Source organism: Ischnura elegans, chromosome 12 (assembly GCF_921293095.1).
Source record: "Ischnura elegans chromosome 12, ioIscEleg1.1, whole genome shotgun sequence".
Classification (NCBI taxonomy): Eukaryota; Metazoa; Arthropoda; class Insecta; order Odonata; family Coenagrionidae; genus Ischnura; species Ischnura elegans.
The window spans coordinates 16418495-16444277 of record NC_060257.1 but is presented as its reverse complement, the minus strand read 5'-3'; the positions used below and the strand labels follow the sequence as shown (position 1 = coordinate 16444277).

General features: G+C 36.9%; 1 protein-coding gene across 1 annotated transcript in view; it reads left to right on the top strand.

The window, feature by feature from the left end:
* LOC124169158 (integrin alpha-9-like) overlaps nucleotides 1–23737 on the top strand; it is a 60202-nt gene extending 36465 nt beyond the window's left edge. Inside the window, exons 10-24 of the mRNA XM_046547666.1 lie at nucleotides 302–416; nucleotides 1238–1423; nucleotides 1869–2042; nucleotides 4246–4388; nucleotides 4495–4618; nucleotides 6103–6247; nucleotides 6582–6810; nucleotides 8720–8883; nucleotides 10094–10178; nucleotides 16419–16532; nucleotides 18110–18455; nucleotides 19153–19249; nucleotides 21553–21685; nucleotides 22724–22783; nucleotides 23487–23737. Coding sequence (XP_046403622.1) covers nucleotides 302–416; nucleotides 1238–1423; nucleotides 1869–2042; nucleotides 4246–4388; nucleotides 4495–4618; nucleotides 6103–6247; nucleotides 6582–6810; nucleotides 8720–8883; nucleotides 10094–10178; nucleotides 16419–16532; nucleotides 18110–18455; nucleotides 19153–19249; nucleotides 21553–21685; nucleotides 22724–22783; nucleotides 23487–23519 — 2148 coding nt within the window. The 3' untranslated portion in view covers nucleotides 23520–23737. The remainder of the gene's footprint in view (nucleotides 1–301; nucleotides 417–1237; nucleotides 1424–1868; nucleotides 2043–4245; nucleotides 4389–4494; nucleotides 4619–6102; nucleotides 6248–6581; nucleotides 6811–8719; nucleotides 8884–10093; nucleotides 10179–16418; nucleotides 16533–18109; nucleotides 18456–19152; nucleotides 19250–21552; nucleotides 21686–22723; nucleotides 22784–23486) is intronic.
* Nucleotides 23738–25783: the final 2046 nt, after the last annotated feature.

Here is a 25783-nt window from a genome sequence, read left to right as displayed (position 1 = left end):
TATACCATAGTGTTTGATCAGGTAAAGTTATATTCAAAACATTAGCTTTTTAAACATGTATTTAAAAAAGCTGCAAATAAAATAGAACTGGATAAAGCATTTTAACAGTATCCATATGTATATTTATTTCATCCCAGGCAATTGAATTTATAAAGGCCACATATTACTTCTATTAGCTTTATTATCCATTCATTTTTAAGGTTTGTATTAATGTTTGAAGTCATTGCGTAAGAGTGATTAAGTATTTATTAATCATATATTTTTTTTCCTTTTTACATATCTTATTTTATATTTCCTATAGGGAATCATGTCTGAAATCGGTGATAATGTGAAAATAATGGGCTCTCACATTCATGGAGCGAGATTTGGAACAGCTATCTCGAATATTGGAGACTTGAATGGTGATGGACATCCAGGTAAATGAAATAATCCCTAAAATAAAAGTAAAATGCTCGCATGAAACTTTTTTCATTTCTCTCAATTGTAGTTTCTCTTAAACTGAAACCGTTTTCCTTAATCAAAGTTCCAACTGGTTTTAGAGGAAATTATTTTTGTGCATAATTTTTCTTGAAGTCTTAAAGTAAACAAATCAGCAATTTATAATTTAGCTACAATGTAATGAATCAAGTTAATATGTTTCCATGTTTACTTGATGATCAAGGATAATGATATCATGAGACGATTTATGAATTCCTACAGGAGAAATATAGCAGTCATTGCTGAATTAATTACCTCATTACTACAAGTACTGTAGGAAATGCAATACCCTTTTTTTAACTAGGATATGACTGCTATATGCCTTTTACATTGTAGGTTATTGGTAAATTGTAATATGAAATCATTGTCCTTCAACATCAAGTGAACCAGAAATCAAGATAACTTGATTATTGGTGTTAATCAATAATGGCTCTACAGTAATGTAGGAATGTACCAATATGATTCAAATGTGAGGAAGCATGTGTAATAGTGTGAAATTTATTTGTGCATATAATCAATATTTCTGTTTATCAAAAATATTCAATTAAATTGAAAAAAAAGCTTAACCCTGATTTATTTTGCCGCCATCAAATTGTTCAAATATTGTGTCTCTCTGGACATCTATCTTGAGTAATTAACATCTGAATGTATTCATTCGACAAAGGATATGTTGAAGCAGAATTTACTCCTAGTAGTGCTTAAGTGGCATCCTGTCACCAGTCATATGTGTTCTAACTACATACATGTCTGTTCCTTTCAGATGTTGCTGTGGGAGCACCTTTTGAAAATTCTGGTTCTGGTGCTGTGTACATTTACCATGGAAGAGAAAATGGATTAAATGCTAAATTTTCCCAGAGAATAACTGCCCAAGATATTGGCAGTTCCCTGAAAGGCTTTGGCATGAGCATAACTAAAGGATCAGATATTGATGCCAACCAATATAATGGTGAGACATGTTGTTAACATTTGTGGAGGAAAACTTTAGTCTGGGGTTGAAAATCAACATACATTGTGGAATTTTTAAGGTTACTAATGCAATTATTGTTAACAAGATGTAAATTATATAATTAAATACTGGTTATTATTTCAACAAATATTGGTTGAATTGAGGTGGAATTGACAGGGGCGGATCCAGGTTTTCTTTCTGGGGGGGGCACAAGCAAGGCTGTATCCAGGATTTTGTTCTGGAGGGGGGGCACAAGAATACCTCGTAATACAAAATGAACGCAATGATAATGTTCATATTAAAAATCTTGCATATTTTTTAAGGGTCTGGGGGGGCATGTGCCCCCGTGCCCCCCCTAGATCCACCTATGGGAATTGATCTCAGAATGATTTGTATTTTTATCTGAGTGTTAACGCTAATTGAATTTCCTTTGTTGAATTTCCAGATATTGCAGTCGGGGCCTTTTCATCTGGGAATGTTGTACTTCTAAGATCTCACCCCGTCATTGCGTTTCACAACACGTTGGCAGCCAGTGTCTCCAGCGTTAATATAAATGCAACTGGATTCATGGTGAAAGCATGTGTGCTCTACAGTGGAAAATATGCTCCAGCTTTCACAGGTAATATTGCTTTTCTGAAAGCTAGGAATAATCATAAATACAGCAGACTCCTGATCATCCGGCTGCGGTATATCCGTGTTGTGGATTATCCGTGCATGATTTTCACTCTTGCTCAATATTTTCCGCGATCTTCATAAAAAAAATAAAATCGGACGCAAAATCACTGCAATTACTGCATTAATGCTAGAATACATCAGGGTTATTATTTCTGTTAGAATCCCCTTCGTAAAACGGAAGCTAGCTGCATTCACAGGAGCACCATGTCCTTGTTTTCCAAGCCTCGCAGTGCACGACCGTGCTCCGTGATCACGGATACACATCCCGCAGCAGTTGCAACCCGGGCAACTTGTGCGAGACGGGACTACCTGGCGTGGTGCCTGACTGTGTAGTGTCTGACATCGAGCAATGGTTTTGAAGCATTTGTGCAAACCACTTTTCTGTACCTGTGATCACACAAAATGGAGCATTAATTATACAATGGAGCATTAATTATACAAGTTCAATGATGTTATCACCGCTAAAAAGATCGTGAACTGGCAAAGAAAGCTCTCAATGAATCCGGGAAGCACTCTAAAATTACAGAACAACGGCATGAATAGTAATATATTGTTTGCTTTACGTAAATTATGAACATTACAAGACGTTAAAGTGAAAGTTTGGGTTGTCAGTATTTTCCGATTATTTGTGCCATCTCTCCCCATTGTTAGCCCGGATAATCAGGATAGTACTGCATTACAATTGATATGTAGAGGATTCTGCAGTTGGATTCGATATGTGTTGTCCACACATTGAAATGGCAGGTTTTTAAAAGTCTCCATTCTTGATGCTGACGGTCAAGCAATCTGATTTACTAGGCGAAGTAAGCTTTAAATACAGTTCTCTGCTGATATTTATTGTATTCTTGATTATATAATGCATGGAATTCTTAAATTTTCAATGCTATTATCACAATAGGGTGGTTTCCTATTATTTTTTTATTGCCTAAATCGAAAGATTATTACTCCTGCAGTACGTATTTCACGCTTTTAGATTTTTAAATGAAGATATCTATTTTTCGCGATTAAATGAAAAGTGAAAATTTGTGTGACGGGTAAGGAAATCTCTCCGTGTGACGTATTTCTGGTTCCCCTTCCACCTTGTGAGGTGACCTTGATCGAGGCTCTGAGCGCTGATAGGACGCAGGGTGCTAGAGGGTAGCTGAGTACCTTGCTGTCTGGTAGCGCTTGGCTTAAAAAAGGTTTATTAACACCTTATCAAACGAAGAAAACTTTCCGACCTTAGCCAGTTTTAATAGGTGATTATTAAGACATGTTTCCCTGAGCTCTGCGCCTCATGCATGCATTGGTAACCTCAGACGATGTATAACTCCTATTCTCTCGTGCAGAAACTAGGTCCCTGTGATGTCACGTGGAGTGGAATCGCATGGGCGCCAATCTGGCCTTTTTCAAATGAGGATAAAATCTGACCCTAGCCATTTGTCTAAACCGGTATTTCAAAAACCAAATAATTTGTGTATTATGAATACAATAATGGTGGGTAACGAATCACAATCAATGCCTTTCGTTTTCTTTGATGAAGGAAACTACCCTATTGCCTGTACTAAAATGAAGACATTGATAATAAATTAATCATTCTGCTCTCATTGCCGAGTGTGGACATCTTTATGAACAGATTCAAATGTGCCTGAAGTGGCAACATATATCGAGCTGGGTCCTCTTCTATGTAGTTGGCTTGAGTATTGACATTTTCTTGTTTGAAAGGCATTCCAATCAATGTCTTCCTGTATCTGTGCAACTGCTGCAATGCATAATTTCTGAAGCAGGCAGATAACAAGTTTCTCTAAAACCTATAATCACCCTGGCTAATATCACAATGAAGGATTATGCAGTCGGTCACCAGATGTGTTTTCACCCATTGCAGATTTAAATGGTTACAGAGAAGTCACCACTCATGATGCTTACAGCAGTGTCAGCCTAATTTCTCAGGGGAGTAAACTACAATTAGGGCTGTTCACGTAAAATGATATTCATACAAATGGGGCTACTAAAATTATTATTATTACTGTTTTACCCAAACTTTTCACCATTCGGTTATTCTAATACGAACATTTTGAATGAAAATTTTTAATATACATACATAGGTTTTTTAGGAATCCAATGCACTCCATGTACCTATCTTTTCATTAACTTCTGTTTTTTTGTAGATGTAATGATCACATTGAAGGCAGATCCAGTCTTTAGAAGAGCAAGCATAGTTGGACCCTCTGGCCGAAATGCAACTTTAGTTGTTGAGCGTAAACTCAAACATTATGTTGAGCTGTGTGATGAATATGAAATTGCAGTAGTTGTAAGTATCTGAATGCTTATTCAAGGTACCGAGAAATTTTTCCAATGATGACATCTGTATATCTATTGTATCTATGTTACTTAACATGTGTTTCTATGAATTTCAGAATGCAGTGCATGATTTATCGAAGCCAATTCAAATTACAATGAACACAGAGATAAAAAATTCTAAGATTGAGAATGAAAATATCCCAAGCAATCACAGGAATTTGCAGAAGAGGGATTTGAATGGTAGGTGAAGCAATTCTTTTCTTTAAATTATACATATATAGAGTATTAATTTTGAATCTTGTTGTCGTATGAAAGAAACATTATCTCACTATTTTCTTAGGAATGTTTATTTCTGGTAATTGGTCAAACTGATAATTTGATTAGTGCCCGAATCCTGAGTTTTAGGTTTTGTAATTGAATTGAAATTCAATCCTATATTTTAAATTTGAAAAATCCTTATCAATTCCTAATTATTCTCATAATTGAAAATTTCCTTTATCAGTACCTTTGGCACATATTATAATTATCATAATTAGGAACTGACACCACTGATATTTTAATCTCTAATGCATAGATGTGATGGAATGTTGAATCCATGGATTTCATAGGATTTAACCAATCTTTAAATCAATTCCTCATCTGCTGGTTTTTATGTATGCATAACTGCTTGCATTAACAGCAGGACTTTTTCGTGATTCAAAGACTTTCTTGGTCGTTGAACTCTCCTAAAGTGTACATATTTGTGAATATACTAAATACATTGCTCATACTATTCATCTGCCATAAGTAAGATATTTAAGTTAAATCTCAAGGTAAATATTTGAGATAAATTTCTCTCCGACTTTCATGGAGGTGAAATTACTGCAATTATAATTTGTCCAAATTTTTACCTCCTCTTAGCATGTTTCCAGGTAATAATTGCTTTGGGGGATTGGGGTTTTAGTTAAGCAGAAGGCCACTACTCTCTTGAAATGCAGTTATCAAATTTCCATTGATGGGTGGACCACTTTATTGAGAGATTCACGCAAATTTGTTTGAGTATGAATAACAGGACAAAACTAGTTTTCAAGCGATTGATGAATATACACTTGAAAACATAATACAAGATACACTGTTGTATGTTCCACAGAAGTTTACTTAACAGACCCAGGTTTCGACATTACACCATGCCATTTCAAACAGTTTTTATTATGTTAATTTTTTATTATGTTTCCTTTCACCAAGTTCCACCAAGTATCCCCATCCAGCCTTAAGGAATATATGCTTGTTTAAGTTGTGTTTGCTTGGTACCACGATATATTTTTGGTTAAGTAAGAATAATTTTAGGTGGTGCTTAACACATTCAATTGACGTGGTCCTGTCCAAGCCGAAATACGGAGCACGTCAATTGACATGCTCTGCCGATCGGACTGCCTTTCTCCACCTCTGTACATGACTAATATCCACTTCCGAGTCTTCCAATCATGTGTACGGCCTTCAGCAAGCTTCCCTCTTTCGACCCGTGAGCGCCGTTTGAAAATAGCTGTACATATTTGAACGGAAGTTATGGCACGAAAGCCTCTCTCCTTTTTTCTTTCTTATTTTAACGGCAGATTCTGACGACGTTCATGATAATCGGGCCTGCATTGAATGTGTTAAGCCGCTATAGTATCCTCCTAGCCGGCACGCCTGATATATATTATAATTGGAAATGAAATGACATTAATTGATATTTGTTTCCTTAGGGAAAGGTTTTTGCAGTACTTGCCCAGTGGTCGATCCAACTCGGAACTCCCAAGCTGACCTTAGGGTCCCTTATGCCACTGGCTGTGGGGAGGACAACATCTGCCGGACTGATTTGAAAGTGGAAGGCTACCTCATGGATATCGAGTGAGTACATTCATCTGTTCGTACAGATAACTCCTGATTGTCTGTGCACGGATTATCTGGGTTGCGGATTATCTGTTTATTAGTGTAACCTATATGACTGCATATGTTTTGGCGGTGTCGAGGTTCCAAATTCTCCATTCTTTTGGTGCTACTGCATCAGTTGTTTCTGATGACAACAGTTTTACTGGCACTGCTGCCAGTGTCTTCAGTTCGAAGATGCTGGTTATATAAGGAGGACAAAACCAAAGGAATATAGGAGGAGGGAACCAAAGAATCAAACGATACATCCCTACTTTCCATCCATTACATTTGTTATTGACTTTTCTCCCTCTAGGACCCCATACATTATTGGTTCATCTCCATCTCTGCAAATGAATGTGACGGTGAAGAATCTTGGAGACCCAGCATTTTTCAGCCGGACAGACATCACCTTCTCGAAGCTGTTGTCTCTCATCAGAGTCCCGAACACTTGTGAGGAGATTAGTCAGTCACAGCTTAATGAATCAAGTGGCGAGAGAGGGTTGACTTGTGACACCGGTAATCCTCTGCGTCGTGGTGTTGAGGTGAGTTGCTAAGAGTTTCTGTCGAACCTGAATCAGTTTTCATGTCATTGGGCTTACTAATGCCATTGTTTCAGTGGCTAAGCCTGCCACCATCTTCTAGGAACTAAACTACGTATGTAGTTGTTTTTTTAATTATTTAAAAGTTAACTGTTCTTAGGCACCTCTTTTTTTATTTAAATTAAAGATAGGCCTCTAGGTGGGGAAAGCAGTCTCAATCGCTGTTACCGCAGACTACCAATTAACCAGCTGTGGTTTATCCGGTTTGTGGATTATCCGTGCGTGAGTTCACGCTCCTTTGACATTTTCCACGATTTCTATAAAAAATAAAATTGGGTGCAAAAGCACCAGGATATTTGCATTTTAATGCAATGCTATACAATACAATGATATACAATTATTATGTCCATTAGAATTCATATCCACTGCTGAGCGATGGCATGTTCGCATGCCCAGAATTAGAATTCCCTTCGTAAGGTGGGATTATTTTATTTACTTGCTGATAAGGAATGCTTCAAATCGACTGGGATGTCTGCTCTAGCAGTGCTGACGACGTTCAGCGGCAAGAAAAAACTATTTAAAAATTTTAATTTTAATAAATTTTAATTTTTAAAAATTCTTCAATCTTTAACCAATTGTACATGAGGAAAAATTTTATTAATGATCTATAATTGCATATTTCATATTGCAAATTCGCAATTATTGCCGTGGCCTTGCATACAATTGAATACAGCCCTAAGTGAACCGGAGATTTCGTCGCACTTGGGCATGTTTACGCTGCGACGGTCAACGTCAAACTGGAGAGAAAGGGAATAGTAGAAGTGAAGGCAGCGAGGGAAGTGGAAGTAGAGATAGCATGAGTCATAATCAGGCACTCATCTGCGTAGACAATTTTCCATAAGTCCTGATTTCCTATTAAGATACTGCTGTGCGATGGCTTTATTGCGCGCCTGTTGCCTTCACAGGAATTCCGTGTTCCTGTTTTCCTAGCATCCCGGTGCACAATTGCACTTAGTGATCACGGATCCGCATCCCTCAGCAGTAATATCCGATAACTTGGGCGAGACGCGACTACGCGGCGTGGTGCCTGACAGTGTAGTTTCCAAGGTCGCACAGTGGCTTTGAAGCATTCATGCATGCCACTTTTCTGAATCCATGATCTTGCAGCCACGAGTGGTTTACGGTAAAACCAGGTATGACACGGAGCCAGCAGTAGGAATGCGAGCACAATAACGTTTTTGTGGCTAAAAAGATCATGGTTGGGGAAGAAAGCTCGTAATGAAAGCAATCTAAAATAACGGACAATCTGCAAAAATAAATAGTATTTAAACGTTTGATTTATAAGAATTATGAAAATTAAATGAAATTTAGGTGAAAGTTTTGATTATTCGTGTTTTCCAATTATTCGTGCTGCCTCTCCCCATCATTAGCCCATTTGGATAATCGGTAGTATGCTATATTAATCAAATTCTGTTTTCAAGAAGTGCTCTTAATTTTGATGAAGTAAACCAACCTCCTCTTGATTTGGTCTCTCCTCAAAACTATTTTTGGATGCATTGTCTGAATTTATTATGTATTTGCAACTACATATGTACTATCCCGCCTATGATGGAGAGAAAGTAACTTATAAGGCCAAAATTGACTAATTTATTTCTCAATTATTCTCTTTATTAATTCTCAATCACCAACATTCCTCCTCCAATCTGTATTGGTGACTTAAACAATTGCAAAAATCTGCAGCATTATAAAATAAATAGATAGACGAATCAAATGAGGCTGGGACCTGATAAAATATATGTATATATTTAAATTAGAGAAATTTGTAGTCAAGTAGAGAACTGCAAATCATTGTTATTCATCTGACTTGAAGAAATACATTTCTTCTAAATCATTATGTTCTTTGTATTTTCAGAAACAGTTTCTCTTTGAGTTTGATACAAGGCAAATACCCATTGGGCATGAGAATCTAGTCTTCAAAATTAGAGCAACAAATATTGGAGAAGAGGTCAACACAGAAAACAATGAGGTTATCCTTGATGTGCCATTAGAAACTGTCGCTGACATCACCATCACTGGGTAAGTTATGTATGTTTTAACTGGGTCAGTTTCTCATGACCAAAAGCATAATTAATGTACCTCGCAATGCCGATGCATGAAATTGTTATATAATTGCTAGTGTATGAGTAACATTCTCTGGCAAAAAAAAGTGTAATAACTTAATATACATGTAAGAATTTACACTTTCCTGGCGAACAGAATATTTAAACTTTTCTTTCACTTGGGTAAAAAAGTAGAAAAATCTTACCCTCGCGGAATCCCGAGAAAAGTTTAAATACTTAATTGGCATGGTGGGGCAAAAATAGGGTAACATTATAGAGTGATGTGCAAAATGGTCCATTTTGTTACAAAGGTGATGCTTTTCCTATAATTGTATTGCCATGAGAAATAATTCCCATTGACCAGGAATCAAACCACAGGCCTTTAGCTTTCTAGATCACTGTGCAGACTACCACTCAATCCAGGTTCCTTGATTTTCATGGCTGTTTCCCGAGGTTCACTGGGTGTAAGGAATCAAGGTGGCGATCCATTCCCAGTCAATGAGAATATTTTACCAAGGCAATGAACCCATTTGCATCTGATTTTCACGGAATTTCTAGACCTTAACCCTGAACTATAGTTTCCTTAAAATTTTCAATTATGTATGTATTATTTTATTTCATGAAATTTCATTAAAAGATTTGTGTCTTTATTTGAGATGGAATAATTTTTTTATAACACATATTTACTTTATATACTTAAAACAGTTTTATAAATGCATCTGTAACGATAACGCAACTAGCTTATGGCACATTGATACAGGCAGGTGAATTACTGGCTTTAAATTTAAATGGATTAATGTAAATTTCACTGTTGTACTTGTGGTAGAATTGAAATATGTATGTATACCACATGTTATCCTTATGTTACCTGTTTCAAAATGATTACAGCTTACCCTTTATGTACTTAATAGTCATTGCCTCTGTTTACATCAATACATATTACCATAACTTTACCGCAGACTTAATCTACGTAATTAGTTTAACCTCATGAACATTACACTTTTGGTACTGCTGTGCTTCTGACAATCAGTCACCATTGGGGCACACAAGAGTTACAAATGCCAAGCACCGCAATATTACCCAAGTGTGACTCAGAATTATTCTTGCCATACCTCTTAGTACTTTGCCTATACCTTAATGTTTCAGGCATTTTTATTTATTTTTCAATGAATTTGTTTTTCTTTTAGAAAATCCAGCCAAAGTCACTTTTATTTCAACCGAGAGGATGATAAAGAGATGGATAAAACATTCTCATTTTCTCATGTTTATGAGGTAAGTACATAATATTTTTTAAAGATATCAGTTCCAGCCAGTGCAAAGAATATGGGATTTTGGGATCAGTGGGGATCTTGTGGGGATAGCTTAGGATATTGGTCTTTTGTGGACAGTGTTAGTAAGTAATCAAGTAAAAGTAATTGGATTACTGGTAACAAATACTTTTGGAATAATTTTTACTTTTAAGGATTACTTTAACCTTTTCCCTACTAAAGATGAAAATAAGCATTATATTTTTGTCGGAGATTTTCCTACATAGGTGAACGAATGCCGAATATATACATTTCCTAGCTCTCCCCCCTTTTATGATGGTGCGATGTCTTTGTTTTGGGACACAACACTGTGGGGCTTAGGCTTTACCCTCGAAATCCGGGAGCAGGTACCCCTCGTCTTATATTACCCCTCTTAGCGGTAAGGGACTGCAATGGTCATGCAATTGTGCATCCAGTCATTTTGCAAAATAAATATTTGTTACTTTCTCAAAAAATATAAACTAAGAATTGAATTCTTTGTCTTTAGAGCAGCATTTACAATTTTAAAACGAAATTCTATGATAAATATTAACATATTATCTCGATTTCAGTATAAACATCAACATGGAAATTATTGCTGCATTAAATGCATTAATATTGATGGTAGAACTTTGTTCAAAATTTGACAATTTTCAGAATAAAAGGAGGAATTCAATTTGAAGTCTGCAATTTACGTTCAAGCAACAATTATCCATATAGCTAATTAATATAAACAAGGCATGATTGACCATGAGCCAATGCCGCTGGTAGGGTTATAAACCCCGAAAGTAGGGAGCCCAACTACCCTCGGAGTCCGAGATAATGCAGAGTCTTCGCTAGGAGGGGTCGAAAAAGGTTGGTGCTGAGAGTGCATGATTATCCGTGAGACCCTTCTTGACGAATGTCCTGAAAAATGCTCCATACGCAGGGGACGGAAAAGTCTCTTTACTGCAGTCATGCTAAGGAGAGAACTCCACCATCTCGAAAGGTTTTAAGGTAATATGATGTTAATTTATTATTTACTCCTTGCGGTGAAAGAGGAATCGTTACTTTTGTTGTAATAGGTACTTGCTCGTAATCAACATTTACTTTGCTCTCTCTCACATAATTTGCTTGTTTAGATCAGCCTTCCTTGTATTATTAATAAGAGACACTTTGATACTTCCACAATATATTTTTTTTTAATTCCGACCAGTTTCGGCTGTTTTACCATTATCAAGTGCATACAGAAAATATACCCACACAGCACATCGTTGCCAGAGGACGTCCGCTGCGCGTCCGTCGCGTCCTCTCAGTGTCCGCGGATTTTCAGGACAGCCAGAGGACATCCGCCGGCTGTCCTGGCCATCCGTCCGCACACTGTCCTATCTTGGATGTCCAGCGGACGTCCAGCTAGTGTCCCATTATGCAGGGTTTCGGAGTTTTGGTTTCCCCTTAAAACACTCACCTCCTCAAGGAAGAACTCCGAGAGAAAGTCTCGAGATCCTCCTCCGAGTAGGGAGTATAGGAGAAGGGAGAAAGAAAAAAAACTCTCTCTCGTTTCTGAAGCCAGAATACTTCCTCCCGATCGAGGAAGAGGAAATTTTTCGTGGAGGAAGAGTTATTTTGAGGATTATTTTAGGTAACCAAGTGTAATCCTCTTGTTGGAGTGTGGTCGACTCTGGGAGGAAATTATAAACTATTTAACGAAAAAAAAAATTTGACATTTTTACCGCTTCTATAGTTTAAGAACAACAAATGTACGCTATTTTTAAGTTTTACATTGTTTATAACAATTAATTAAGTTTAAACAAAGTTAGCAACAATTTAAGTAACATTTACGAGCGTTAAAAATTTCTACATGCCTTACGGGTTAAACAACAACAATTGAACGAACTTATGACTCTCTACATTATTTATAACAATTTTTAAAGTTTTAACAAATTTAGCAACAATTTTAGCAATTTTCAAAAAATTAAAAATTTCCGCATGTTGTACGGTTGAGAAGCGTTGGATGAACAATAAACCCGTACTCTTTCATGATTATAAAAATTACTTAAATTTAGCAACTTTTACAAAAATTAACAACAGGAATAATGGAATTTATCGATTTTTACTGAAATTTTATATTATGTACCAATGTCCTGCCGACGTCGCGTAGCCGTCTCGGGGACATTCCATTCCTGCAGGTTAAATGAACTCTTTCAACTTATTGATTAATTAATATTTACTCTCTAGGGATTAAAAAATCTCAGAGGCGATTGATTGGAAAGTATTTTAATGAAACATAATGCTTTAAATTCATTTTAATTTTTAATGCTAAGAATTCTCCTAAAATTATCACGGCATCGATGGCCTCATTCCCAGATTAGACATTGTAATTGTCCAATTTAAGGATAGGCAATAGAAGGTAAGTACTGCCGTACCTTTACTTTATATTGAAATTCTAGATTTTTTGGTGGCGAACGAATTTTGAATCTACCGCTACTCCGCGATACAGATTTTCCCATGGTTCTCCACATTCCTCCGTTCCTCCTTTCCAACAGAGGAACCGGAATGGAACACCGGAGACAGCATGGTGGTTTGGCGGTTACAAAGATGCAGCTACATGTATTCCAAGTAAGTTTGATGTGACATCCAAATAATTTTTTCTTGGCGTTCACTGTCGGCAGTATAGTGTTTCCGCATGCTCCTTATATTTCTTATAACTCAGCCTGTAACATCTCGAGGAAAAATATGGCTCTGCTTGGAACAACATGACCGTCTCGGTAAAACCGTTACTTGGCAACTAAAGGTAGCGTCTTTTTCCGTTGTTCATGGTGAAATTTTCGCTTTTGTTCCTTGTTTACATGATATAATTTAAAGTGGAAGTTCTTGTACTATAGTCTCTGTACGCGAGAACGTATAGGAAATAATGTAAGTGCTAGCGTATAAAATAGAACCTGTTGTTTTGATAACGTAGGCTACGGCTGAATTTGTTGTCCGAACGGTCCGTTTGGTTCCGTTCCTAAATCAAATCAAGTAGGGTTCTTGGCAATAAATATAACTAGGAATTGTACTTACGTGTAACCGGGGGATTTTGCAACACGCATATATGATTAATAGGTTTCACGTAAATTATTAATTCTTTGAAATCGGAGTACACCGTGTGATTTCTTTTGATATGTATATTCACGCACGCATCGAAAAAGAACATTAATGTTATGATAGGATGTTAGAGCGTAGGTTTCCGCGGCGATGGTTTGATCTCTGCATTTCTCCAGGGTTTTCTTCCGCGTCAGATTGTTGGTTGACAACAGTTTCGCTGGCTATCCTGCCAGCGTCTTCAGGTCGAAGGGTTATGATAGGATATGGCGATTAAGGTTATGATAGGATAACCACCAATGTTTAGCCTTTTTACAAAAAGTTTTTATACTCTTTATCTGTTTGATGGAACTAGGTTAATAATTAAAGATTTTAGGTCCTAAATAAATAAATGATCTATTATGTCAGTAAAGATAAGGCTTAGGGATTAAAAAATTACAATGCCGACGTAACTTTTATAGCGTTTAATATATTTTTTCTGCCCAACTTTGCTAACCTACTAAATTATAAACTAATTTAACTACAAACTAAGTAACTGTGCTATTAGTCATCCATGCATTTAATTTAGTGGAAACTATAGGACGACTGTAAGAAACTTGGGATGAATCTAAACAAGGTCTAATTATAAGTGATATATTGTGTAAACAAACCTTACGGCTATGTTACATGGTTCATTTATTTGCTCAAACTGCTGCATGAAATCTTATACCCAGAAAATAGAACTTGTGCATCTTTTCGTACAGCCATCGGTACACATTTTGGTGTAGAGTATCGTGAACCTGATATATTTACCTGGAGGCATTTACTGACTATAGCTTTCATGTAGTGGAGTTGAATAAAAATACCTTATCTGTATTTTATTTAGTTCCTATTTCTATTTATAAGTTTGTATGTCTCTCTTCTTATAATTGTCTGTATACTTATTTGTCTTCATTCTTTACAGATGTTGCTCTGAACCAGGACGATACAGCCACCAATTCTAGTGTGGAAGTTACAGTGAAGAGTTGGCTGGAACATGCTAAAGCAAGGCATGAGAGAGAGGTGTAAGTATTCGTTTGATTATTATATAGGTTTGGGCAAGGAGGAATAATTTTGGTCTGGATACTTTTTTCGCAAGTTGCTCCTGTTAAGGGAGCTCATATAAAGTAAATTTAAATAATTATTGAACATCTTGTAATACAAGGTTCACCCTTCCATGCTAAAGGTAGAGAAAATAGTATTGTTATGTATTATTTTCAGATGCAGATTCCACTACCAAGTAATTCAAACATTTGAAAACAATTTTTGTTCTGCATATGGGAGGTATAATTACCAAAAACATGGTTGAAAAGGATCTCATGCTCTATAAAAGTTCGATGTATAACACCTGTAGAACTTAAGAATGGGATAACTTATTCAACAGGGATGGTAGTTGCACAGTACTACAGAAGCTACTATTTTCTAGTAGCTCTAGCTAACTAAGATGTTTTGAAGTCGGTGTTGTTGTAGGAGCTATAGAAATTTCAGTAGCTCACAGCAGGCTTTAGCTGCTATTCACCTGTTATGTCTCTGTCGAAATGTGAATATTGCCAGTGAGCTAGGTTTTCACTTTTGCCTCGATACCAGACTACATTAGAAGATCTATTTTAATTATTAAGATTGGAAGAATTCGGAGATCTAAATCATGGAATGGCCTTAACTACAGCAAGTTTTTCAAAGTTTCTATTTTTTTAAGTTGCATCTCGGCCAATGCAGCTAAGTGGTTTGTGTGCCAAATCAGTGTGGCTGTTTTCACACTAATCCCAAGAGATCTAGTCCAGTTAAACTTCCTCCTTTAAATTTTCTAGTTTCCTTTACTCCTATATCATATTCAGCTCCTCTGCATTAGTCTTCCTTAGCTCCAGCTTATGTAACACAATTCACTCTAGTGTAGTCATAATCTTCAAGCAGAGACCAATTGTTCAGAAATATTATCCTCCATTTGAATGCTTTTTCCAATATCTTTTTCGAGACCTCTACTTAGCTGTCTGGCAAGGATGGATCAAAGAATTTTTTTCTAGATGGTGCACCAGGGTCTAACAGGCAAACAGTCTTCTCATATTTGGGATTAAAATCTAGTTCAACAATTGTTCTATGAAAAATGTTCTTAATCATAATGTATACATTACTAACATATTAATATTTTTACTCAAAATCTTTTCTTATTTAAGAACAAGAAAAAGTTAAAGAAAAGTTTGTAAAATGTATTCAGCCTTTAATGGACAGGTTTCCTAATTTTGAAACCTTAAGAATGTTAAACACGTGACTAATAAGACTGTAGCGTCCTGTCTTATGTAATCTGCTTGTTACGTACAAGATACAATTTCTTGCTACAATGAAATGTTTATATACTTCATTATTACAGGAGCAGTGCAGGAGAGCATGACCGCTGAAAAAGATGTGGAGGTTGCCATCCAAAACTGGCTAAGGCACGCCAAGGAGCGGTTGCAGGGGAAGAAGAAAATTTAATAATATGTATGTATGTAGTTTCTTGCATTGTATTATTTTAAGAAGCCAAATAAATATTGTGCATGGAATTGATGCCTTATTTATTTAAATTCTTGTCTGGACCTATTATTTATTTGTATCGAACAAAATGCAATCCTAACCTAAACGTGTCCTCAAGGTGTCCAGAGCGGACAATTTCAGGTCGTCCATAGGCCACCTTTTTTACTGACATGCGGACTTGCAGCGGACATCATTTTGTATGAATTCGGCTGTCCGTAGGATGTCCATAGGCCACTTGGCGGACAATCACCGGATGTCCGAAAGGTGTCCGTGTGCTGTGTGGGTAGCCTTCTTATGATGGGTACAAAATATGACAACCCTTGTGTTGTACAACAGTAATAATTGTATATATCGGGAGAGAAATTGGAACTTAAGCAATTTTTATGACTTAATGCTAAGCTATCCACGCTGTAACAGACAACTGCTATCCCTAGTGCCTTTGGTAATATCCCCACCACCCCAGATTATGACACTAGTTTGCTGATCTTTATCCTGTGTCACAAGATGCTATCTTGAGATTTTTGGGTAGCTTACAAACTGTGCTGGCTGGGATTATTCAAATACATACTGTAATTGATACTTAGCCCAAAAATAAAGTGCTGACTTAGAAAATAATTTTTGCTGTCATTTATTGCAGGTTCTCAACTATGGTCCCAGCTCAATTGATCAAGTGAAAATGGTTTTTGAAGTACCTGCAGTGCTGAAAACGGGAGAGGATAATCACCATTTTGTAAGACTCTACCAGCCACAGGTAGGCCTCAGTTTTTTGTATTTAAACCATCATTTGGTGTAGTGTAATTTCAGAGTGGATCCCAAGCTGTATTCACGATAAGGATTTAATTTTGTGATACTATTACCTTTCATCAATTTGATGTTACTTCTTTATGAAAAAATAGCAGTTTTTCAGTTTTAGTATTTTTTATTGAGGCAAATAGTTTTGACATATTAGTCATTAATCATTTTTGATTCTCGGTAGCTCAATCCCTAGTGTGTTAGTAACTTTTTTTCCTAAAATGTTCATGGTAAAAGTAAAGGGGGGACTATATTCAATTACACTTTTCAAATTTTTTCCTGAAACTGAAGCCCCAAAATTAGGAGAGGAGACCAAATTCAGAGGGGGACAAAATTGTGAGAATACAATACCTATTTATTATCTTTCATCACTAACTTCAGCATCATTTTCAAATTATTCATCTTCTCCATTCCCAAAATTTCTTTTATTTCATCCATTGCTGAAAATTGCCATCTTTCTTGATATCAATAACTTTCAGTTGACTTGGTGACATGAAGGCATTATGTATGGTGAAAATATCCTTTTTTGTACACTTGATTTTCTGTATTACAGTACTGTTTTCAATCAATGAATTATGGAGTGTTTCAAACTTTATTATTAATATCAACTTCTTGTTATCATATGTACTGCTATCATCATCATCATCACTGGTCAGCAATCCTAAGATTGATGAATGGTTTCCGGGTTAATTTTGCGTCAACTCATTCCAGCTCCCATCTTTGGGTCCAAATGATCTGCAGAGCTGCAATTCTTTATTTATAAGGATAGCTGGGCACACGCTGATTTGATTCGTTTGAATTCCATTGTTGAAAGAGCCGTTTGAATGATGAAGATAAAAGATAGCCGTCCTCCCTATTGAAGTTCTTCTCGTGATTCTCAATTTCTATAGCCTCCCTTTTCAGCTGGGAAAAATATTTGTTTTCCTTGGCGATGATTTTTGATTCGTGGAATAGTATGACGTGCCCAGGTTCCGGCCATGTGTGCTCCACAACTGCAGAAAGGCAAAAATTTTTCTTTTAAGCAGGCTTACAATGTTCATCTATTCTGCATTTTAGGGATCTAGATGTTTGACCGATGTATTACTGACCACAGGAACATATTAATTCATACACTCCCATCAATGCAAACACCACAGAAGCCTCCATAATATTTTTAATCCTAAGATTGGTTCGGTTTTTGCCGTTTCCCTATCATTTGATGATTGTCTTCATCAGGCCATTATGCCTCAAAATCCAGGTTCTGGCTGATACAGTGTGGTTCCATCATCCTCATAAAGTTTTCATAAGCCCCCTCTCCTATCCTACCCACCTTAGGACTTCCTCATTGCTCACTTGGTCGATCCATATGATTGCCACCACATCAATCTTCTGCATCACCACAATTTGAATGCAATATATCTACGGGTATACGTTAAATTCTATCGTTTATCTGGGATCTGCTTGGGTCTCAGAATTGTGTTCATGATGGATTAGAACCTCTGTCTTATTCTTTTTCTGAAGTTACCCTTGTTTCAATATTTTCTTGTTTCCTTCCAGACAAGCTTGAATCTCCATTCCTTCTCATGCAGTGCTGAAGGAGGAGAGTTTTACAGCGAATCAATCAAAGCGACTGGCACGCAACCTACAGGAGTTCCACTCTCCACAACCTTCCCAGAATCATCGCAGAATGTAAGCAATGACCAGCCTTTGAGAGAGAAGAGAAGCACTGACCAGGGTTACGTATATTCACCAGCGTATTTTCCAAGCAACAAAACGTTATTCGTGAACTGTTCCAACTCTGAGGAGGGCTGCATGGTGATCACTTGCTATGCTGGCCCACTGAAAGTGTCTCAAACTGGAGGAGTCATCGTATTTCCAATGAAAGTGATTGCTAGTAACTTAGGTGAGTCGTGAACCCCAACCATCTTGATTACTGTTTTACATTTATAGAGATGGCCTATAGCTGTGGTGAAGATTGAGATAATACCTGAGAGTATTATAAAATTTGGCCTTAAAAATACTTGTTCGTTGGATTCTGTTTTTTTTTAGATAAAATTTGGTAATCTATCTACTAACCATTCTTGTAAATTAATTGTTTCTATCCCTAGGATTCCAATTTCTTTTTAAAGATACCTCAAGATACTGATATTTTTTTGTATATTCAGGATTCAAAATCCAGCCTATTAGATGTTGTTCAATGTACATTCTAAGCCCCTGCATTAGAATATGTACTGTTTGGGGAATATATTTTTGGTGTATTTGTATATAAGTTCCACTAACAACTTACAATGATAGTAACAAAGTAAATTGTACTTACAACTGAGTATTACAGAGTGGTAATATTAAACCACTTTTCATCATAGTTTTTAAAGACATAACTCCTTGAAAAACCTGGTACTATCCTAATCTGCTACATCCAAATTACCTAGCCTGCTTGTAATTATGCAGTTTTGTGAAACCGATCTACATGTTTTTATACTCATTCATGTATTATTTTGAATTACTGTAGTTGATCTTCATCTTTTAGTCTAGCTATCTCTACATATCTTTATGTGAATTACCATTTGATAGGTATACAATGATTTTTTTCTCAATTTCAGATCATGTTTTTGAGGACAAAGATGTAATTCTATTTGCCTCCTCTGGGAAAGTCGAGATTCTTGGTATGAAGCACTCCATACAGCCCCGTGTTCACAAGTGAGTTGTCTTATGTGCATATTGTAATGAATGGCTTAAGTATTTCTTTTTCCCCAATTAGGAAAATAGCTTTTTTAGGTCATAGCAGTGTGTCTTAAAGTATGATTTCTTAGATTGTAAAATTAATTTATAGAAAGGAAAATGATGAAATCCCATTTTTAGAATCAATATCCATAAATCTAGGTTTCCAGATTATGCTATATAGCATATGATTTCACTGTAACCTCTGTTTATGAAAAGCTATAATAGGTTTATGCATGAATTTCTTGCGTGAAATATGTAGTGATTTTCTTTTTTTTGAGATTTGAAATGAACTGTCAAAATTATTTTCATCTTTATATGTAATGATGTTGAATTTGAGCTTTTTTAAGCATGGAACATATTTACATTTTGTGTATGATAATGTTCTAAATGAGTTATAAACTTGCAGTAATGTTAATTGCATAACTATAATTTCTTAATGAAGAAGTAGCATTTTCTCATGCATACATTCCAAAAGAAAATTCATTTGGAGCATTCCAGACTGATACCTTACTTCCCTCCGTGGTCTCGACACTGTGTACCGACACGATCTGGCGGACGACACCGACTGTTTATTTACCTTGAGCCATTGCCCCAACAATACACCCGAAAATTATCAGACATCTTTTCTTAGTCTCATAGTTAGGTCCCATTATGCAACCAGAGTGGAAAATTGGCACTGCACCATCATCTACATCATCCGTCATCTCAGAGAACTTGACAATGGAATTACCCCCACCACTTATGTAGGGTCGACTGAGAAACTCAAAAGGGGCCTCTTGTTATGTAGCGATGGATATTTAGGGTCGACTAAGAATACAGGCCTAACTGCTACGGGTCAATATGCTGTGTAACCATGTCTTTATGCCATTATCAAGGTGCCAAAACAGTATCAAAACTATGGCCAGAAATAAGGTTTCAACCTGGAATGTATCAGGATGATTATCACTTCCTACATCATGGGTCCACAAAGTAATGCTGCAGATGTTTAGCAGCCATGTCTTGCCATTTAATTTCAGACTTTCATTGGCATTGAATGCAGAAAAGGGTGGTTGGTATATTGTGCCGGTCCCAATTCCTGGATAAGCTTTTGCCCAACCCCCCCTCCAAACTCTACGAGGATATTTGGACGAGTGAGGTTAGCCAGTGGGGCGACACACACGTAATTATTTTTCCTGGGTCGGAGGAGTCACAGCCTTCATCCACCACTCCTTTCCTCTGATCCAGATGTAGGGAACTTGGATTTCAAGCGACCAGCGACGTTTGATTTGAATAAAATGATAAAATTGAGGGGTTGTAGAGGAATTGCCGAATGAGGTGACAAATCCCCCCTTAAATAACAGGATGCCTGGGCTATTTCCTTTTAACATACATGACTTTTAATAAATCAAAACATGATAACAAGAAATAACCCTCAAAACACAAAATACCCTTTGAATAATACAACAAACTACAATAATCATGAATAATGAGATTTAGCACCCTTTAACAATGCCTTTAAAAGAAAATGACTTTATCGTCAAGGTAATTTAGGTCGATAATGTACAGTGAGATATCAACACTCTTTTACAATGCCTTTAAAAGAAAGTGACTTAATCGTCAAGGCAATTTAGGTAGATAGTGCAGAGTGAGAAATTAACTAAAAAGGTCCTTCTTCTTCTTACATGTATGAGAGCACGAAGCACGCATTTGAGCACACTTATTAAGCTTTAACAAGCTCCACTAGGGTAAATAGGGAATCGGGGCGTGGTTAGCTTACACTTCCTTTCCGGCGAGGATCAGTTGTAAAAGATACTCTGACAAAAAGACGGTGGATTGCGTCTGCTGGATTGTGGCAGGTACTTCTTCCAGGATGTCGATCCCTCAATGCCAAGGAACTTGCGTAGCATAGTCCAAAAAGGCCATCCCCCACTTTTCCTCCTCTCGGCATGCTAACTCCGTCGTGGTGCGTTCACTATCTGCCTTATCTCTCTCTCTCTGCTTCCCTTTTTATTCACTTCACCTACCCAACATTCCCCACACTAACGTCGTCTGCACTCGGCACGAACAATGACGACGTAGTGGGAACTAGGCGAACCAACTTCCAATTACATTCACCATTCACTTGTTCACTAAAAAAAAAGTTACACAAATACAATGCATACAATAATAAGTAATATAAAGAAAATGTAACACACAACGAAATAAACCTTTTGGCTGTTATTTAATGGGTGCCGTCATAATACATATATAATTAGCAGCTGTAACTATTTGTGTTCTATAATGTTTCTTTCTCTTCTCAGGCCAGACTTTGTTGATGTCCACACTCTATTCTTTGGGAAACTCAGAGAAGGGACGGTGGATTCCTGGATCATAGCTGTGGCCATCGCAGGTGGCATTCTGCTCCTCTTCCTCATTGTTATGGGACTGATGAAGGTACAATACACCATTTTTTCTTTTATAGAACCCCCTTGGACCAATAGTGAATGCAGACATTTTATTAATCTTCATTGTCACTTGGGACTCATGGCCCCCCAACAAATATTGCGAGCCAATGAGAGAATTTTATGTGTTTTTCAAGAGTATTGCAAGAGGATTTTTCATCAAAGGCCATGTAAAAATTTAGTGAAGGCTGTATTAACTTAGAATTTGTGTAACATTGGAAAACTCTGTTGCAATGCTTACTTTGAAAACCTCTGGCATTGCCATAACAAATTTCTTTAGAGGTTTCAGAGATCCTCTTTGAAATCCTTTCTGAATCAACTGTGTAAAAAATCCTCCAAACTTTTTAAAAGCCCTTAGCATAATATTTTTTTAAATTCCATGCAATACCTTTTCTTAAGGCACAACAGAAAACCTGTAGCAATTTGTTAGAAACCTGAATGAGGTATACATGCAAATCCGAATTCAAATCATCTGCAAGTCGACTGTTATGTCCATGTTATCTTGATAAATCATGTTGAAAGCCTTTTTGTAGCATTAGAGAAATCCTGATAATCATTAAGCCGATTGGAGCATTTCAAAAGGATTCTTTATGATTTCTCTGTGGCTCCAAAAACCACTTAAAATCCTCAGAAAATCCTTTAGAAATCCCATTTGTACTACTGTTTGTTTTCCATAAAGGTTTTTGAGAGAATCACTACTCACACATTTGACCTCTAAATAGAAAATTAAAGAAACCTCTTTGAATCCACTTATTTTCATCAGGGACATATTGTGATGGGATAATGCAAACTGTACTGGCATTACTACCTGGTTTTACCGTATTTCTCCGAATATAGAGAGATCCCCCCTAATTTTGAGGCTTCAGTTTCAGGAAAAGTTAAAAAAATGCGTTTGAATATAGTCCCCCCCTTTACTTTTACCACAGGCATTTTTGGAAAAAAAGGGGGGACTATATTCAGACATATACGGTAATTTTGTAGGAGCTAATTCATGCAGTCTTTAATATTGACGTTCTTACTTATATTTCAGATGGGTTTCTTTAAGCGTGGAACAAAGGAGGAACTGGAAGCACTTAAGGAGAAAGCTGAGGTGAGTTAACTTCTTTTTTGCTGCTTTGCAAGGAATTTCTCCATTAAGAATAATGATGATAATTTATTTGTTAATTGGTTGTTTATTTTTTTATTATTAGTTATTCGTGAATTAAAAAGTTGGAAAAGCAAGTGTGCGTTTCTTTAGTCTTTTCTTGTTACATTTAGCCTTTCGAAAATTTTTGTGATTGAAAAAATGAGATGCACCAGAAATTAATCAAATTACACATTGATAAAATATGGGGTAGGGTTAAAAAAAATTGGATAAATCTAGCTGCTAGTTCACTAGTTATCATCAGGTAAAATTTCGTATACAGAGAAATATAGTATGGAGGAATGAAATACCTTGAATTTCTCTTCGAATCCCTTGTCTGTACTTACAGGAATTTTTTAAAATTTAGTGGGTGTTTCTTGTACAGTTACAGCCCCAACGCGTTGTTGCACTATTACATATAGATTTTCTGGTTTTTAAATATGATTGTGTGCAGAGCTTGTTGTTTTCAAGTTGAATAGTGGTTAATATGACTCTATTTAATCTTTAATCATGTGTTTTTGTGTGAAGAAAGGCTAACATAATGTATACTTGGAGTATAGCTAAAATATTCAACTTCTTGGATAGGGATTTTCTGATAAATCCATTTTTCCTTTGCATGAATACATATTTAGGTTTGACTAACATCTCTTTTTTTCTTCTTCATTCACAGTTGGAGGATAATTTCAGCAATGACCTGGGGTAATGACATCCTGAAAATTACCATTTCATTGAGTGCCGTGCCATGAAGATCTCAGTGCCAAAGACACTTAGCATTTTCTGCTTTCTAGTCACCTCAGCCTAATGCAGGAAATTGAACTTAATCAGATACTAAAGCTATATTGATAGTCTTGATATAATATTTATATCAGGCCTATGTTGTGAGTTTTATATATTTATAATAAAGAAGAATGAAATATTAAACCAGGTTTGTGATGACTCTCCTTTTCTCTGTAGTTATGGGAAGGGATATAGTGGCTGTATAGCCCTGTAGAAAGTATGTATAAATGTAGCCTTAGTACAATTTCATCATATAGGGCTTGGCTCATTTGGTGGTTGCTATGAGTCATCCCCTTCCCATGACTAAATTTAAGTTAAATCTATCCACTTTTTGTGGCTTAAGTTAATTGTGATGTATGTATGTAAGTATGTACCTGTTTCCTGCCAAAAGTAGGAGGGAAGTCAAAGGAATATAAGCGTGCATCATGGTTCATCGGCCCCATAACCTTTTTTTCCCTACTAAAGACAAAAATATTCATCTGGGCATTTCTTGACCTGGGAGATGAAAGCCACAAATTTTCATCGGAGACTATCCCACGCTGCTGAACGAATGCGGAAAACATACGAATCTGTGCTCTCCCCCCTTTTTTGACGGTCACGAGTGTGCAATGTCTTTGTTTTGGGACCCAACACTGCGGGTCTCGGGCTTTACCCTCATTAAATTCATTAATATTGATGGTAGAGCTTCATTCAAAATTTGAAAATTCTCAGAATCAAACGAGGAATTCAATTCGAAGTCTGCAATTTACATTCAAGCAACAATTATCCACGTAGCTAATTCATATAAACGAAGCATGATTGACCGCGAACCAATGCCAATGGTAGGGTTATAAACTTTGAAAGGAGGGAGCCCAACCATGGGCGTACCCAGCAAGGGGCAGGGGGGGGGGGGCAGCTGCTCCCCTAGAAGCAAAAATAACAAAAGTCTTTAAGCAAAATCAGTACTGAATTGAAACAAAAGCATTCAACAAATTTTCTTTAAACCAGCAAAAAATGATTCGTATGTATTAGTATAAGATATGTAGCTAAAATAAAACCATTTTTTCAAGGAAATAATCTCATAAACTAATGTCACAACTTGGTTTGGCCCCCACCCCTAGATGATGGCATGCCACCCCCCCCCCCCTAGTTATAATCCTGGGTATGCCCTTGAGCCCAACTACCCTCGGAGTGCGAGATAATGCAGAGTCCCTGCTAGGAAGGGTCGAGATAGGTTGGTGCTAAGAGTGCGTGATTATCCGTGAGGCCCTTCTTGATGAATGTCTTGAAAAATGCTCCATACGGAGGGGACGGAAGAATCTCTTGGATCTCAGTACAGCAGTCATGCTAAGGCGAGAACTCCACCGTCTCAAAAGGGCTAGAATAATCCAAATCCTTAATGAATACATGTGAAAATTAATAACCATGTTTGTACCACAATACAATATGCTTACTCCTACATCGGTGTTACATTTTTATTAAGGGTACTATTTATCAAATCATCTGAGGCGCTCATGAACAGGAAGGAGCTTCTAAGAGGATCGTTATGTAAGAGTTTAAAGAAAAGGTTAGTGAAGAATTTGATTTGGAGTGTAGCTCTCTACGGTGCGGAAACGTGGACACTGAGGAAAGAAGACGAGAGAAGATTGGAGGCATTCGAGATGTGGGTATGGAGAAGAATGGAGAGGGTGAAATGGACGGAGAGGAAAAGGAACGACGAAGTGCTGGATAAGGTTGGCGAGGAGAGGCAGCTTTTAGATGAGATACGGAGGAGACAGAAGGTATGGATGGAGTTGGTGCTTAGCGGGGAGGGGATGTTGAAAAAGGTGTTAGAGGGTAGAATGTTAGGGAAACGAGGGAGGGAACGGAAAAGAATAGGATTTTTAGATAGATTGAAAGGGATTAGGCCTTACAATGAATTAAAGAAGGCAGTGCTGGAAGGAAATGGAGGCTTCCAGATCACTTCTTGCACACTCCATGGAAACCTATCTTAATCGGTAGAATACTGTAATAATAATAATAATAATAATTCATCAAAATTGGTTTGTTGGCTAGAGTTTTGGCTTTCCTCCCAGTTGGTCTGGGTTCATATCGCATCAGTGGCAGACATTTTTCAGAGAGTCCCCAACACAACTCCATCCGTCAAATAAAAGGTAAAGGTATTGTCCCCATGGTGCAAATGGCATAAGCCATTGACCAAATTGAAAAAAA